This window comes from Emydura macquarii, unplaced genomic scaffold, assembly GCF_026122565.2.
Source record: "Emydura macquarii macquarii isolate MOO-44397 ecotype Brisbane River unplaced genomic scaffold, CSIRO-AGI_Emac_v2 contig_1253, whole genome shotgun sequence".
NCBI classification, from domain to species: domain Eukaryota; kingdom Metazoa; phylum Chordata; order Testudines; family Chelidae; genus Emydura; species Emydura macquarii.
The window spans coordinates 75,513,545-75,527,998 of NW_027131390.1; the positions used below are offsets into that span (position 1 = coordinate 75,513,545).

Genomic DNA, 14,454 nt, shown 5'->3' on the forward strand with positions numbered 1-14,454 from the left:
AAACCCCTACATTAAAGAATGTAATTTAGGTTGCAAAGTCAAGTATTCAGTAGTTAGGAAATACCAGATCTATATGGAGGGGAGAGAGACAGAGACACACACAGATGCATGCACGCACATTAATACTTGAAAATACTTATGCCAAATGAAAATGTTAAATATGGATGTGTTAAGATTATTCTCACTTTCTGATATCTCTCTACAATTTATTTTTCCACTTTTTCACTTGCTAGTTTCTGTGTCAGGCTAAAGGTGTAGTCTAATATATAGCTCACAACTCTATATCTTGTGTAAATATTTCTGTGTATACATTGTTTTGTTTCATTGATATTTCAACATGGCCCTGTGTTTTGCTATAATTTATCATTTTCTGTGTTTCACTTTTTAAAATTATTGGTATGTTACTGGTATAATATCTGTATTCATTTTTATTATAAATACACGTAAGATCAGCTGACAAAATTTTTAATTTTGGGTGCCTGAAGTTGGGTGCTTAAATAAGTGGCTTTATTTTTAGAGATATTGGGCATCTGGAACTATTTCTGATGTTATATCTACTTAAGCTCCTAAATATATATTTAGGTGCCTAACTTTAGGGACCTATGTTAGAAAATGTTGGTCCTTGACCTCTAACTAGTCTGGTACGCCATGTGCAGTAATGACATTATAAATTAATATAAGTTAACAAATTGTAGAGTCCATGTCTTTTATACCACTACTAAGATTCAACACATCACATTGCTAAAATGACTGGTTTTTCTTTAGAAACTAGCTGTTTTCTGTCTCCTTAATTCATAGAAGGAAATGTCAGATAATTTTAGGTGGGAGTTATTTTATAAGAAATGTATGTAAAAGTATAAAGTACAGAAGTTGAATGTCTGGTTCATCACATCTCTTGTAAACTACTCAGTACCAACTGTATGTACTATACTGTGTCTTTTCATTTCATTGATATACAATACATTGCAGTAAGTAATCAGCTGTGAAGGAGGGCAGTAATGAAAGGCTTCCATGAGCTTTAATGTTGATGGATGTAAGTAGAGAGTAGAAAACAACTTTGTGATTTACATAGACATTTCAAGAAATACATATTTAATTTACCTCCCGTGAGAGTAGGCAACAAAAAGGGAGGAGTACATATCCAGTCTAGGGTCCCATCTCTAAATAATTAGTATCTTAGGCATCAGTGATTTTGGTCATTTCTAGGAATATCAGTATATGAGATAAAGAATAGTCTATTTTTTTTAACGTTAACTTTACTTTCTAAAAATTGAAATCTCACTATATAATTGATTAGCTCCGTTACCTGTGTCTGACACTATGGAAAATTGAAAATTGCATCAGTCTTGATTTAAAAAAACAAAACATAACATTAAAGTAACTGTATCAATGTTAAAGAACCAGGTGCCATCAAATGTATTACTTTGTGTTTGAACATGTTATAAAGATTCTGGTATGTTTACTTGCAGTGATAAAAGGTTTTGGTTTTAATTTTACAGGTACTTGCCTCCAGAGTGTTTTGTAGTTGGCAAAGAGCCACCAAAGATTTCAAACAAGGTTGATGTATGGTCAGTTGGAGTCATCTTTTTTCAGTGTCTTTATGGTAGAAAGGTGAGACAAAATGTGTTTTAAAAACCTTGTACAGTTTTAAGAAAAGCTTCTCTACTTATGTCTCCACTATACACCGAAATTGTGGTTATAAGGACCTTAAACCATTTTTATGGAAAATGTGTGTTACTTCAGTTTCTGAGCATAGATACTCTGTTCATTGCTTGAAAGAGGTATCAAGAGGTGAAGAAATAGTCTTGCCTGAGATAAATGTCATTTTACTTAAAAGGGTTAGTAGATATTTTTGTCCGCACACAGGCAATTTAAAGTAACATAAATTAGAATGAAAATACGTTGTCACTAAAATTGATACTTGGATACTTCATGAGGAAATTTATCTGAATTTAATTTATTTTTCAGCCATTTGGTCATAATCAGTCACAACAAGATATCCTACAAGAAAACACAATATTAAAAGCCACAGAAGTTCAGTTCCCAGTTAAACCTGTTGTAAGCAATGAAGCCAAGGTAACTTTTCTTAGAATCTAATTAAGTAGCATGAAGCAATACTGAATGTATTGATTGGTTTTAGAGTATTTACTTTAGAAGCAAGCTATAAAATTACCAATAATTTAAGAATACCACTGAAGTGGGAAAGACACAATGGACAGGTATTCCTGGTTACAGCCTCTCTTTACAGTTTGAAATTATTTCAATTTTGTGTACAATACATTTCTTTTGTGACTTATCCAAGATCAGATGCCAAAAAGTAATCTGGACATGACTTACTTCATCATTTTACATAGTGTCTTTCCTCCAGAAGAATCCCAAAGCGCTTCAAACCAGGCCTTCTCAAATATTGTCATCACTGATGCAGGTTTTTTGTGTGTATTTATTCCCTAGAAGACTGACTGTCCTCACTGTATAAGCTAATTAAATCCTTTCATGAAAAGTTTGTTTTGCTAGAAGCTACTTCTGAAAATAGTGAATGTTTAAAATATCTAGTTTTCTCAAACCGAAGAACCAGCTTCACTGTAGAAATGCACCTGGAAAGTGCCTTCTACTATTTCTCCCTTTGAAATTTATAGTGTACCAGTAACATTAACTCAAGGCTGATTAAAAAGTACATGTTCTCAAGATCAGAGCAACTTCACGAGAGACAAGAATTGTCATAGGGCATGCAGGGCATTTAAAAACGCGTATTATTTTGGGACTGGAAGATCATCTAACCGCTTCTGGATGGGCAAATGATTCAAGATTCTATAGAGAAGTAAGGATAAAAGGAGACTGCAGTGACTTTGATGTTTATTGCTGTGGGCAGCTGTGCCATACACTAGATTCTGGAAATTAGGGGAGAAGATAAATTCTGTTCTTAGCTCACTAATATCCTGAGTGAGCATAACTCAAGCAAAAGGCCTGATGCTGATTCAGAATAATGCTACAGGAAAAGGGTTGAGCGCTACTATCAGTGTTAGAAAACAATTAATGTAACAATGTAAGGAATACATCTTTTGGAAGTAGGAGCAATGTGGAATCTTGTTCAAGTCTGCCAAGTTCTGTTCAAGTTTAGAGTCTGCCTCTAAAGGTGAAGAGGGCAAAGTAGACATAATTTAATAACTGTAGAGACTACTTTTCAAGAGGATGTTAATCTTTTTGGAATGATCCTTTTTGTTTTGGTTTGCCTGCATACATTTCTGTTGGTGATATTCTTAAAAGGAATTTCATATTGAGCAAGTTACAGTTAGGGGTTAGATAAAGTTTATGTAGAAATTTCAAGAAAAATTTTGTCCTGTAATATTTGTTCCCAGTTTGGAAAAAATGGGTTTCTTGGATTCAGTTAATGGAAAAAAGCACTTCTTAAATGAGAACAGCATGTGACAGATAAGTTCACATTTTTTAATAGTTTGTGCCCCTTGCCCTTTAATTTCATCATGAATCTTTTTTGTGATTGAATTTGTTGGGGGAAAGCATGAGGCAACAGCTATTTAAATGTGGTTATAGTCAGAAAACGGCTATCACTGGCATCTTATTACCCTGTGTGCATTCTGAATAATATTTGCTTCCTTTGATGACAAATGCATTTTTACTTCTTTTATTGTTATTAGCATTGATTAACCACTATACCTATATGTAGAGCCCTACCAAATTCACAGCTGTGAAAAATTCATCATGAACTGTGAAATCTGGCCTCCTCAATGAAATCTGGCTATTGTAGGAGAGACCAGATTTCATAGAGTTAGGCCTCCGAAGAGCGGCAGCAGCTGGCTGGAAGCCTAGCTCTGAAGGCAGCACCACCATCAGTAGCAGCACAGAAGTGAAAGTGTTATGTGGGGTGGGGAGGAGGCATCATTGGGCAAGGCCAGCTTTATGGGTGGGTGCATGGGTGACCGCCATGGGCCTGTAGTCAGGGGGAGGGGGGGGGAATCGTGGTCACTCCACACATACACAAACAACCAGCACATGGCCCCTTTAACTTCTGAGAGCTGGGCCTGGAGCTGGGAGAGGGAGGTGGTGCAGAAGTAAGGATATACCATGCTACCCTCACCTCTGCGCTGCTGATGGTGGTGCACTGCCTTCAAAGCTGGGCGCCTGGCCAGCAGCTGCCCTCCAGCCATTCAGCTCTGAAGACAGCAGGGCAGAAGTAAGGATGGCAATACCATGACACACACATCCCCACACTCCCTTTTGGGTCAGGACCCCCTCAGTTACAAAACAGGGAAATTTCAGATTTAAATATGTGAAGCTGAAATTTATAATTTTTAAAATCTTATGACTGTGAAATTGACCTTTTTGAGAGAGATGAATTCTTCTCTGGTAGTTTACACTTGATGGTGTACATAACTTGCAGTTGCAGGCTTTCTATTGATGGCAACATGGAAGCAAGAAAAAAACCAGATTGACATTCAGATTTACAGACCCGGCGGTTGGAAAAAAAACATGTTGTAAACTGAAAATTTGATCTAGAAATCATTGAGATTAAATAAACATGAAACCTAAAATGATATTTTCACAGTCAGTTTTCAGTGTGTGACTACACTTTAATGTCCTCATGTCATTTTCCTCATTTTTTTTAGCTCTCTTTTGCATTATGTTCTTTGAGCGCTGGTCCCTATGTGGATTCCATACATGTGTGCACATGTGCGCCAGAACTGGAACTGTTTGAAGTAGTCTCCATCAACCTGTGTTCGCGTTACACATAGTCCACATGGTGTGTCCGAGGTCTTATGAGACTGCGTGGATTGAGGCCCCCTCAGTTTCATCTTACCGCCACATGGCCAGAGTTGGAACACCTCTCCTCTTCACATTTTAATATGCGTAGCAAAAAACAAGAACACCACTGCCGCCAACGTTCGCAATGTCTCAGATTTTCTGCCACCTCTATCGCCTCCAATTTCCATCAGCACCCCTCAAAACAACCCTTTGACTCCACCCTAGGGAATTGTGAACCCTGCCCCAGCCCTCCCCTGGTTTCCCCTATCATTTTCGGGGGTTCTCTTGTTCTCTTTGCTCACAATTGGAGCAAGATTACCACGATCGATGGGTATTAGACATCATACGCCAGGGATACCTCATAGAGTTCCATTTCCCTCCTTGCCATTCACTCCAGAGCAGCCTCGCAGACCCAGCTCAACTAGACCTCTAACAGAAGGAAACACACACCCTCTTCAAAAAGGGTGCCATAGAACGGGTCCCACGCCACTATCAGGGCCATGGCTTCTATTTCCCTTATTTCCTTATACCAAAAAAAATGAGGGGACTTTCGTCCTATCCTGGATCTGCAGGCACTAAACCGGTTCATCTGCAAATTCCATTTTCAAATGATCACTCTTCCCCAAATCATTCTCTCCCTTCCGCCTGGAGCCTGGTTCGCAGCTCTTGATATGAGGATGTATACTTCCATGTGGACATTCACCCCGCCCACCTCAAATTAATTCGCTTTATGGTGAGATACCCCTTTTACCAATTCAGTGTCTTCCACTTTGGGATCACCACCATCCCTCGCGTGTTCACAAAGGTCTTCGCTGTGGTTGCAGTGTATGTGTGACGCCATACCTGGATAACTGGCTCCTAGTAGTATCATCCCGTGACTGCCTCCTCCTCACTATCCACATGCTGCAGGACCTCCTAAACAGGCTGGGCATCTGCATCAGCGAGAAGTCCAGCCTTGTACCAACCAGACAACTCATCTTAATCGGAGCACACTTGGACTTCGGTGTGGGAAGGGCCTTACTTCCAAAGGACCGCTTTGCCACTCTCACCTCCCTCATTACAAGGTTGCAATGCCATGCCCACACACACCTCCGTCACTGCCTTTTACTCCTGTGACACATAGCAGCGTGTACCTCTGTAATGCCTTACGCCTGCCTTCACATGATATGCCTGCAACTGTGGCTCCGTTTTGTGTAGGACCCAAAGAAGCACCACTTCAACAAATGGGTCCTCCTTCCATCTTCAGTGCTAACTTCCCTTACATGGTGGTATGACCCGTCCAAAGTCATGGCAGGCACCCCTTTAAGCCCGCTTATGCCCCACACCACACTTACCACGGATGTTTCACTCACAGGCGGATGCCCACATACAGGCCCCAAGGCCTCTGGTCTCCCAGAGAAGCAAGGATGCACATCAACATCCCAGAACTACGAGTGGTCCAGCGCACCTGTCAGGCGCTTCTCCCACTCGTCCACTCCAAACATGTACAACTTCTTTCGGACAACATGTATACATAAACAAACAAGGCGGAGCCAGATCACCTACCCTTTGCAGAGGCAATCCGACTGTAGAACTGGTACCTATGACACTACATCATACTGCATGCAATCCACTTACTAGGTACAGACAACATCCTGTTGGACACTCCTAGTCATTCCTTCCATTGCAGCCTCAAATGGGAGCTCCACGACTGTACTCTTTGCTCCATCCCCCATCAGTGGGGCACACCACGATGGGACCTGTTCGCAACAGGCACCAACCACAAGCTTCCTCTCTTCTGTTCCAAGGCTCACAAGGGGATGCTTTTCTCCTCGCATGGACACTGGGACTACGTTATGCCTTCCCACCCATTCCACTCCTCCCACAACTACTCCACAAAGTGAGGTAAGACCAAGCAGTCCTTATACTCATAGCCCCCTTCTAGCCGCACCAATATTGGTTCACAGATCTTCATCTTTCAACTGGCCCTCCAGTCCGTCTCCCCGCCTCTTCCAAACCTCCTCACACAACAACAGGGCCAAATCCACCACCCCAACCCACACCCTCTGCACCTCATGACCTGGTATTCGGATGGGGCTCGTGGATAGCTTATGTGTGCCCCATGCCAGTGCAGGATGTACTCACGCATAGCCAACATCCTACTACCAGAGCATGCTATCAAACCAAATGGAGACACTTCACGGAGTGGGCCTCCAGCAATCCGCATTCCGTAAACACCATGTCCATAGCAACCATCCTGGACTATCTACTTAACTTCCGCCTCTCAGGCCTTGCCTAGTCCTCCATTCGAGTCTACCTGGTGGTGATCAGTGCCTTTCTGCTGTCTGTAGATGGCTTCTCTGCCTCCAGCCGTCCAACCACTGCTCGATTCCTTCGTGGTCTCCTTAGCATCTTCCCTTCAGTCAGGAAACCTACTCCTCCTTGGGACCTCAACCTCATCCTTTCAGCCCTCACTAAACCACCCTTTGAGGCCCTGGCCACTTGCTCACTCATCTCCCTATCCATGAAGGCGATCTTAGTGGCCATCACTTCTGCTGACGAGTCAGTGAACTGGTAGCCAGGATGACAGATCCACCTTTTACTGTGTTCCACAGAGACACATTCTCTGTACAACTCCACCCCAAGTTTCTCCCCAAGGTGGCCTCACCGTTCCTCCTCAACCAAGTCATCTGTCTCCTAACTTTTTCCCCTAAACCACACACCTCCAACGGAATGCACACTACACTTCTTCAACATCCGTCGTGCGCTGGCCTTTTATCTCCAATGCACACACTCTTTCCGAGGCTCACCCGGATTCTAATTCAAATAGTGGAACACCACTAAGGCTGCACTCTCTTTTCCCAGCACCTCCCCAAATGGCTCTCCTGCTGCATCACAAAGTTACTCCCTTTCCCAAGTCTCTCGGCCACCTGGCATCACCGCTCACTCCACAAGAGCACAAGCCACCACATCCACCCTCCGCGCAGATGTCCTATGGAAAGACATTTGTAAACAGCAACATGGTCCTCTATCCACATGTTCAGCACTCATTACACCCATAGCCAACTGAGCAGCAGCAGATGTGCCAGTCAGTTGCGCTCTTGCAAACTCTCACCTCTTCTGAGCCCTTCCGCCCACCTCCAGGCTGATTACTGCTCACTACACTACCCACGTAAAGAATCCACGTAGGGAGAGCACTCGGAGAAGAAAGGGAGGTTATTTACTGTAACTGATGGTTCTTGGAGATGTGGTCCCAATCTGGATTCCAATCCCAACCCCGTTCCCTCTGCTGCAGGCTCGGTGCCTGTTAGTAAGAGGGAACTGAGGAGGTGTCGACCCGTGCAGTCTCATAAGACCTCTGATGCACTATGTGGACTATGCATAATGCATACACGTGTCAACAGGCTATTTCAAACAGTTTCAGCTCTGGCGCATGGCATGCATGCACACCCATGTGTGGAATCTAGGTAGGGACCACACACCTCAAAGAACCATCAGTTACAGTAAGTAACCTCCCTTTTCTACGGTATTATAGGTGCACAAAGATTTTAAAAACAAAATCCTGCCCCAATGAACTTTCCTACTATTTTCAATAATTCATTTATTTTTTAAAAAGTTAAAATACTAACATCCAAAATTGCCAAAGAACTGCTGAATATATATCCAAACACATACATTTACATGACATTTTACTTTATTTTCCAGTAGAAAAGTAACATATGCTTTTTTATAAAGACCTGCACTTACTGGTTATGCAGTAGTTATAGTAAATGCAGATGAAACAGCTATGTACAAGTCTGGTTTCTATGAAATTTGCATAAATAACTTGCATATTTGTCTTTGATCTTCAGTTTTTATTTAAGGAGAAAAAGCAATTCAGTTTTTTACTCTACCAGGGAAAGGAGAATTTTTCCGTAATCTTACCACAATCTGTAATTACTTAACTAAACACTAATTATTTTTTTCATGGTATGTTAATTAATTCCATATTGCTATGTCACAGAGTTAATGGCCCCTTTCAGAGGGACCAGGATCCAGTACACATGCTGTCCACTAGGGTTTAAAAAAAAGGCACTGGGGCCTTATGAAGTGGGAGATAACAGCAGGAGAAGGAATTGCTACCCAGAGATGTGTCTCAACCCAGGGAGATAAGGGTACTGTTAGAGGAAGCTGCAGCAGAGATTGCAGAGAACAAGAGGCTCTGGAAGGAGACCCTGAATAACTAGGGGAAGGCCTAGCCTTCTCTCTGAGCCAAAGAGAGAGAGTTGAAGAAGGCTGAGCTCTAGTTAGGAAGGGCAAGTAGTGGCTGCATGGTGAAGAAAGAATGAGACAGAACAACTCCAAGTTTGGCTGAAGACACCAGAGCTGAGTATGAGCTTTTGTGTTGGGGTGATGGCCTTTATTTTGGGACTTTGAGGACTTTTTTTTAACTGTTTATGTTGTTAAAGCCCCAGGCAGGGTAGTGTTAATCACCAGAAAGCCTGTGTGGAGTTTATTAAGGAGCCCTGAGACTGAGAGAAGGGGAAACTGGGACAGGTCTCTGCAGAGCCACACTTGGCCGGTAGGGGATACTACAGGGAAAGCATGTCCTTTTACATGCTGGTAATGGGGGATTTCCCATCACTAAATGCCAAAGCCCTAGCCACCCCTGAGAATGAGGAAATGAATGTGTAGCCTGGTGCTGGGCATAGGACTAGGGGAACAACAGTAGAATCCCGGGATTTAAGGTCAGATGTTTATCAGTAAATGTCAGTTTTGCTGTACACACAAACTAATTAAAAATATTTCCATTGATAATTAAAATTTACAGATAAGCAAAGTTAGAAAAATGCTGCTTTGAGAACTTGCATGGGACTGATTTAAGGATATTTACTTTGTATATTTTGAAATCTGATATTGACAATTTGTGTTTTAATGGTTAAGTTTTATCTTCCTGAATTTGTGTACTCTGTCATTAAAGTCTTTTTGAATCCCCGCAATAGTTTCCCCCAGCTGTGAAAATTTAAATCAATTAAAAACTGAAAAGTTTAAAAATAAAAATCAATATCCATGGAAATTATTTTTTTTTAAATCAAATTTTGCCAAGCCTAGTTATATCAGGTGGGGTAGGTAGGTGGGGAACTGGGAATTTGCTGTGAGGGGATTTTCCAGCCAGGAGCCAGCATTTTTTAAATACAGGATGCTAGAAGTATAGTTCCTATCCAGCCCGGCATCCAGGACCATCAAGAATAGTTTTTTGTTAGATTCCCTCATGTCTAGGCAAAACTGTGTGATAAAACCTACTTACGTTATAGAGGACAAGTAGAATGGAATAATTTAATCAACTTCTCATCTACGTTCCATCTGATTCACAGCAGAATTTTTCTACACTTTGCACAAAGTAAAGTTACAGAAATCTGCTAAATTTTGTAGGTGCCACCTATCTTTTGCTAATTTCTTACATACCATATGATCCTGTGGAAAGATTACACATTATACATTCAGTAATCCCACCACAGTCTGACAGCCACTTTTCACTACCACAGAGCCTTCCAAATTCTAGCTTTCTGAAATGGACAAAGATTATTCCTTCCCACTCACTCCATCCTCCACACCAAAATCCTATTTCTGGAACATTGCCAATAGCTATCCTAATTCTTACAAAGAACATCACTTAATATTAAAGAGAACAACTCTTCTAGCATCACTAAATGGAAAAATAAGCAGGTATCTGGATCTTACAAACCCACTGGCTACACACTTGACACACATTGTCTCTCCACATTCTCAGATTTCTCCTGCGTTTCCTTCAACTTACTGATTGCAAATATTATTTCAAAACAGTAATGTGTTTTGTTAAAGGATTTTTTTCATGTAAAATGTGGATTCCACTTTTTTGTCTGTTCATGAAGTTTTTCAAGTAAGATTAATTTTAAGTGACACTAGATTATCTATTTCATGCTGGCAGATTAACAAGCATGTAAACAAATGCCATTGTGGAACAACTGGTGTAAATTCAAGAGTAAGAGGAGAGCAGAGCACAGAAGCAGAACTGTAAATCAGAATAGGTGTTGGGAAAGTGGAAAGAAGCTTTTCAGAAGAAACGTAGGAAGAAGAAGGAAGATTATCCTCAAAACTGTTGTTAAAAGCTACTGTTGATATAGAAATGCTTCACTGAAATTTGCTATAGAATTCTGTCTGTTCTGCATTTGTCGTACATTTCCTATCACTGTGCCATAAAATAATTGCAGAATTCTGGGGATCTACTAGTTTAGCTATAAATTACATTGTCTTGCTGAATTGAACTGCTTGAAAATAACAATTCTTCTAGAACTTCAAAATGTTTAGTACTTGTTAACTCACCTAGGGAAAGAATTGGCTCATAAGCAGTATTTTGTTTGGTAGACTAATAATTTTTTATTTCTACTTTGTAGGCCTTTATCAGACGCTGTTTAGCATACCGCAAAGAGGATCGATTTGATGTCCATCAGCTGGCTAACGATCCGTATCTTCTGCCTCACATGAGAAGATCAAATTCTTCAGGAAACTTGCATATGACTGGGCTGGCAGTTTCCCCTACGCCACCTACTTCAAGCATTATTTCGTACTGAAATTTCTCCAAGTGAAGACTGGCATGATATCTTTGTAGTTTCCAGATACGGACTAGCTTGTGAGCATTTGAGTGTTTTTACACAGGACAAGTTTGATAACTCTCTTCAGACTGAGGTCCTTCTGCATAGTGTCATTTGTATGATGGGAATGGATCATGGACTGTGAATAAATGTACCCTTCTGACTGTAACCTTTAAACATTGAAGAATGACACTGCTTGTTGCACACAAATTGGTGTGCTGTGTTTAAGAGTGAAGAAAAGGTTTCTTTGATTTTTTTTGGGAACACTGTAAATAATCTTTTTAATACTTATAAAGTACATTTGGTTGATACTGGAGAGTTCTAACATGAAGGGTAGTTTTTCATTATTTAAATAAGAAAAGTAATGGAAAAAATTGAAGACACAGGAAAGGTTCAGTGTCTGGACATAAAAAAGGCAAAACAAAAACCTATTTCCCAAGTGGCTGAACCAAAGTTAAGAAGCAAGCATCACATCTGTATTCTGTATTAAGCTTTTCAGATGAAGTTATAATCTTTCGTTTGGCTATTTGGTCTTATTAAAGGCTATACCTCAAAACCCATAGCTTCTTGTTTCACTGAGATTTGAAGGGTGATGCATAGTTTGTTACATTATCCCTCCAATATATAGCGAATTTTGAACCCATCTAAATTCTTTAAACTTATACTTGTCACAAGTTTTGACAATGCTGCCACTTTCCAGGCCTTTGATAAAAGCAAATGATAGCATATATCCAAATGCAGACAGGTTACATATAATGTTCTATACAGGATAATGTTGAATTCCCTTCTAACTCTATTGTAAATTGTTGTACAGAGGTCATATTTTCAGTTATTAAATTTCAGCAACTTATTCCTGTACAAATGTTTAAAGTATGGCTTTTTCTAATTGGATATTGTATTTTTTTTAAGTCTCCTTGAAGGCGCTTTTAATTGCTGCTAAATGATGTTGCTTTTACTTTTGCAAAAGAATCAAATGACCTCCTTAAAGTGCAAGTCAACTGTACGTGATAGAGAGATTAAAAGTGGATAATTCATTAACAATCAAGTCATGTAAAACAAATCTGTGTTGGACATCTGCAGTACAGCTCTTTAAGTCACTTTCTTGTGCTCTCAACGTGTGGGGCACATTGATACTAGATGTAGAAATTCTTCATGGTTATTCTCAATTTCTGGAAGTTCCTATCAACAAGGAAATGTTTCTTGTGGTTTGTACAGATATTTTAAAATGTGAAACATTTTTAACTGCCTTGTATGGTAGAAACTTATTTTTCAGAACTCTTTATCTCTCTTACGTACATTATTCCTTTACTGTCACATTCATGATGCTGAAATGTAATTTTGTCCATGTTGCAGAAAAAGGAGGCTGTATTACCACAGGTTTTCATTTAATATTGTACAGTTAAACTGTGGCTCTGTTTTTGATGTTGCAAGCCATTTTGTTTTCATTGTACATAAAGATACATTAACTGTCTCTTTAAGATGCTGCTGAAATTGTAGAGAATGTAGCCAAACAGTAATAAACAATGACAGTTGAAATTTCAAGTAGGTATGAAGTTATTGCATCTGGGGAATCAGCTTGGCCACACCTCTGACACTGTTGCTAAAAGCAATTCTTTTGCTCACTAATAAAAAAACTAGTAGAACATAAATCTTTAAATACTTGAAGGATCCCAAAATATTTCAGAGAACAGTGGTATTGAAGCAAACTGCTGCTGTTTTTTCTTGCAGAGGCATTACTATGGTAAGCGGGGCTCACAGAAGTCATCATCATAAGTGAAGGTTTCAAACTACCCTTCGTTTCCCACAGAACAAAACATAACACTTTAGGTCCATATAGTGAGTGACTCTTCCTTTTCAGGTGTGCAAGGAGCCCTCTCTTCATTGTACCAGCCACACTGCAAAGACAAAGCCATTTTGCTTGCTCTCTGAGTGTAAGTGGGAATTGGGGCATAGCTAGAAATGTTCTAGGCACTCTAAAGATTGTGTTACTTTCCCCCACTACATCTGTATTGATGTCTACAATTAAGTTGAGTATTTTGTTAAGCAAAATAATACAGGATTGAGTAAATTGTATTTTTATTATTCAGGTTGTGTTAATTATGTATTACGTCTTTTATGATAGTGCATTGAAGGCCCTGTAATAACTTACAGACTGTTTCTGCCTGAAAGAGCTTACACTTTTATGAATGTTATTACGTAAAAATTAGTTTTTACACATGTTGCCAGAGCCTCAAGGCTCAGTAATATCATCTGTCCGGGAAGAAGAATTTGATTAATTACAGAAAAGAACCAGAATTTAGCTTTTTTCTTTACAGACAGATTCTCCAGATGTTGTCATTTCAGAATGTGAGATTCTGTGGTGGAACGTATCACAACTGATATTTTTCTGAATTTTGGAATTTTTTATACCTGCTTCACAAATACATGTTTTTAACAAACCTTTATACAGATCAGAGCCCAAGATGTGTTAGTTGAGCACCATTCTTTTCTTTTCACATAGCTTTCTGGCCTGGCTAGCTCAACACTAGATCCAGAATCAGGGCATTTGCAACTGTCATCCAGGTGGCTTTTCTACATAGACTCTTCCTAGCCACATACCATAGAAAAGGTGGTGTAGCTCCAAACTTCCATACAGTAAAACCCCAACTTTGCTTAAACAAAGTTTGAAGCTGGCTATCAGTGACTCCTGGGCATGATCTATTTTAATACAGTGATTTTTCTTATGCCACTTTTACACCTATGTAAACGATGTTACTTCTGATACACAATGTCATAGTTCAGATCAGAATCAGGCCTTATAGCTTCCCCCCAGCAAGTTCAGTGACTGGAAGGAGGAATGGGGCATTTTGGCCCCAGAAATGGCTACAGGTCATAGGAGAGTTTGAGCAGTGTGAGACCTTTTATGTATCTTTCCTCACTCAAAAGACCAGTCCAGATAGAAAGCCATAAGGAGGAGCTTTGTTTCCAGATCCTGTCTCATGATGCAGGGAATGGGGGAAGAAAAGACTACTTGATATAGGAAAACATAGCAACTTGGAAAATAAAGATCTTGATCAGGAACAACACTAATATAGCTTTGATATACCTAATGGAAGGTTGAGAATGA

At 40.0% G+C, this 14,454-nt stretch overlaps 1 protein-coding gene across 3 annotated transcripts in view; it reads left to right on the forward strand.

The window, feature by feature from the left end:
* The window catches only part of TLK1 (tousled like kinase 1), a 143,982-nt gene extending 131,106 nt beyond the window's left edge, over nt 1-12,876 (forward strand). For 2 of the 3 annotated variants that reach the window (XM_067549257.1, XM_067549258.1), the window contains exons 19-21: nt 1,500-1,611; nt 1,969-2,076; nt 11,151-12,876. In XM_067549257.1, the coding sequence (XP_067405358.1) occupies nt 1,500-1,611; nt 1,969-2,076; nt 11,151-11,327 (397 nt within the window). In that variant the 3' untranslated portion in view covers nt 11,328-12,876. Of the gene's footprint in view, nt 1-1,499; nt 1,612-1,968; nt 2,077-4,396; nt 4,653-11,150 lie in introns of those variants that run through there. The other variant, XM_067549259.1, reaches the window with a different exon arrangement.
* The last annotated feature ends 1,578 nt before the right edge of the window (nt 12,877-14,454 follow it).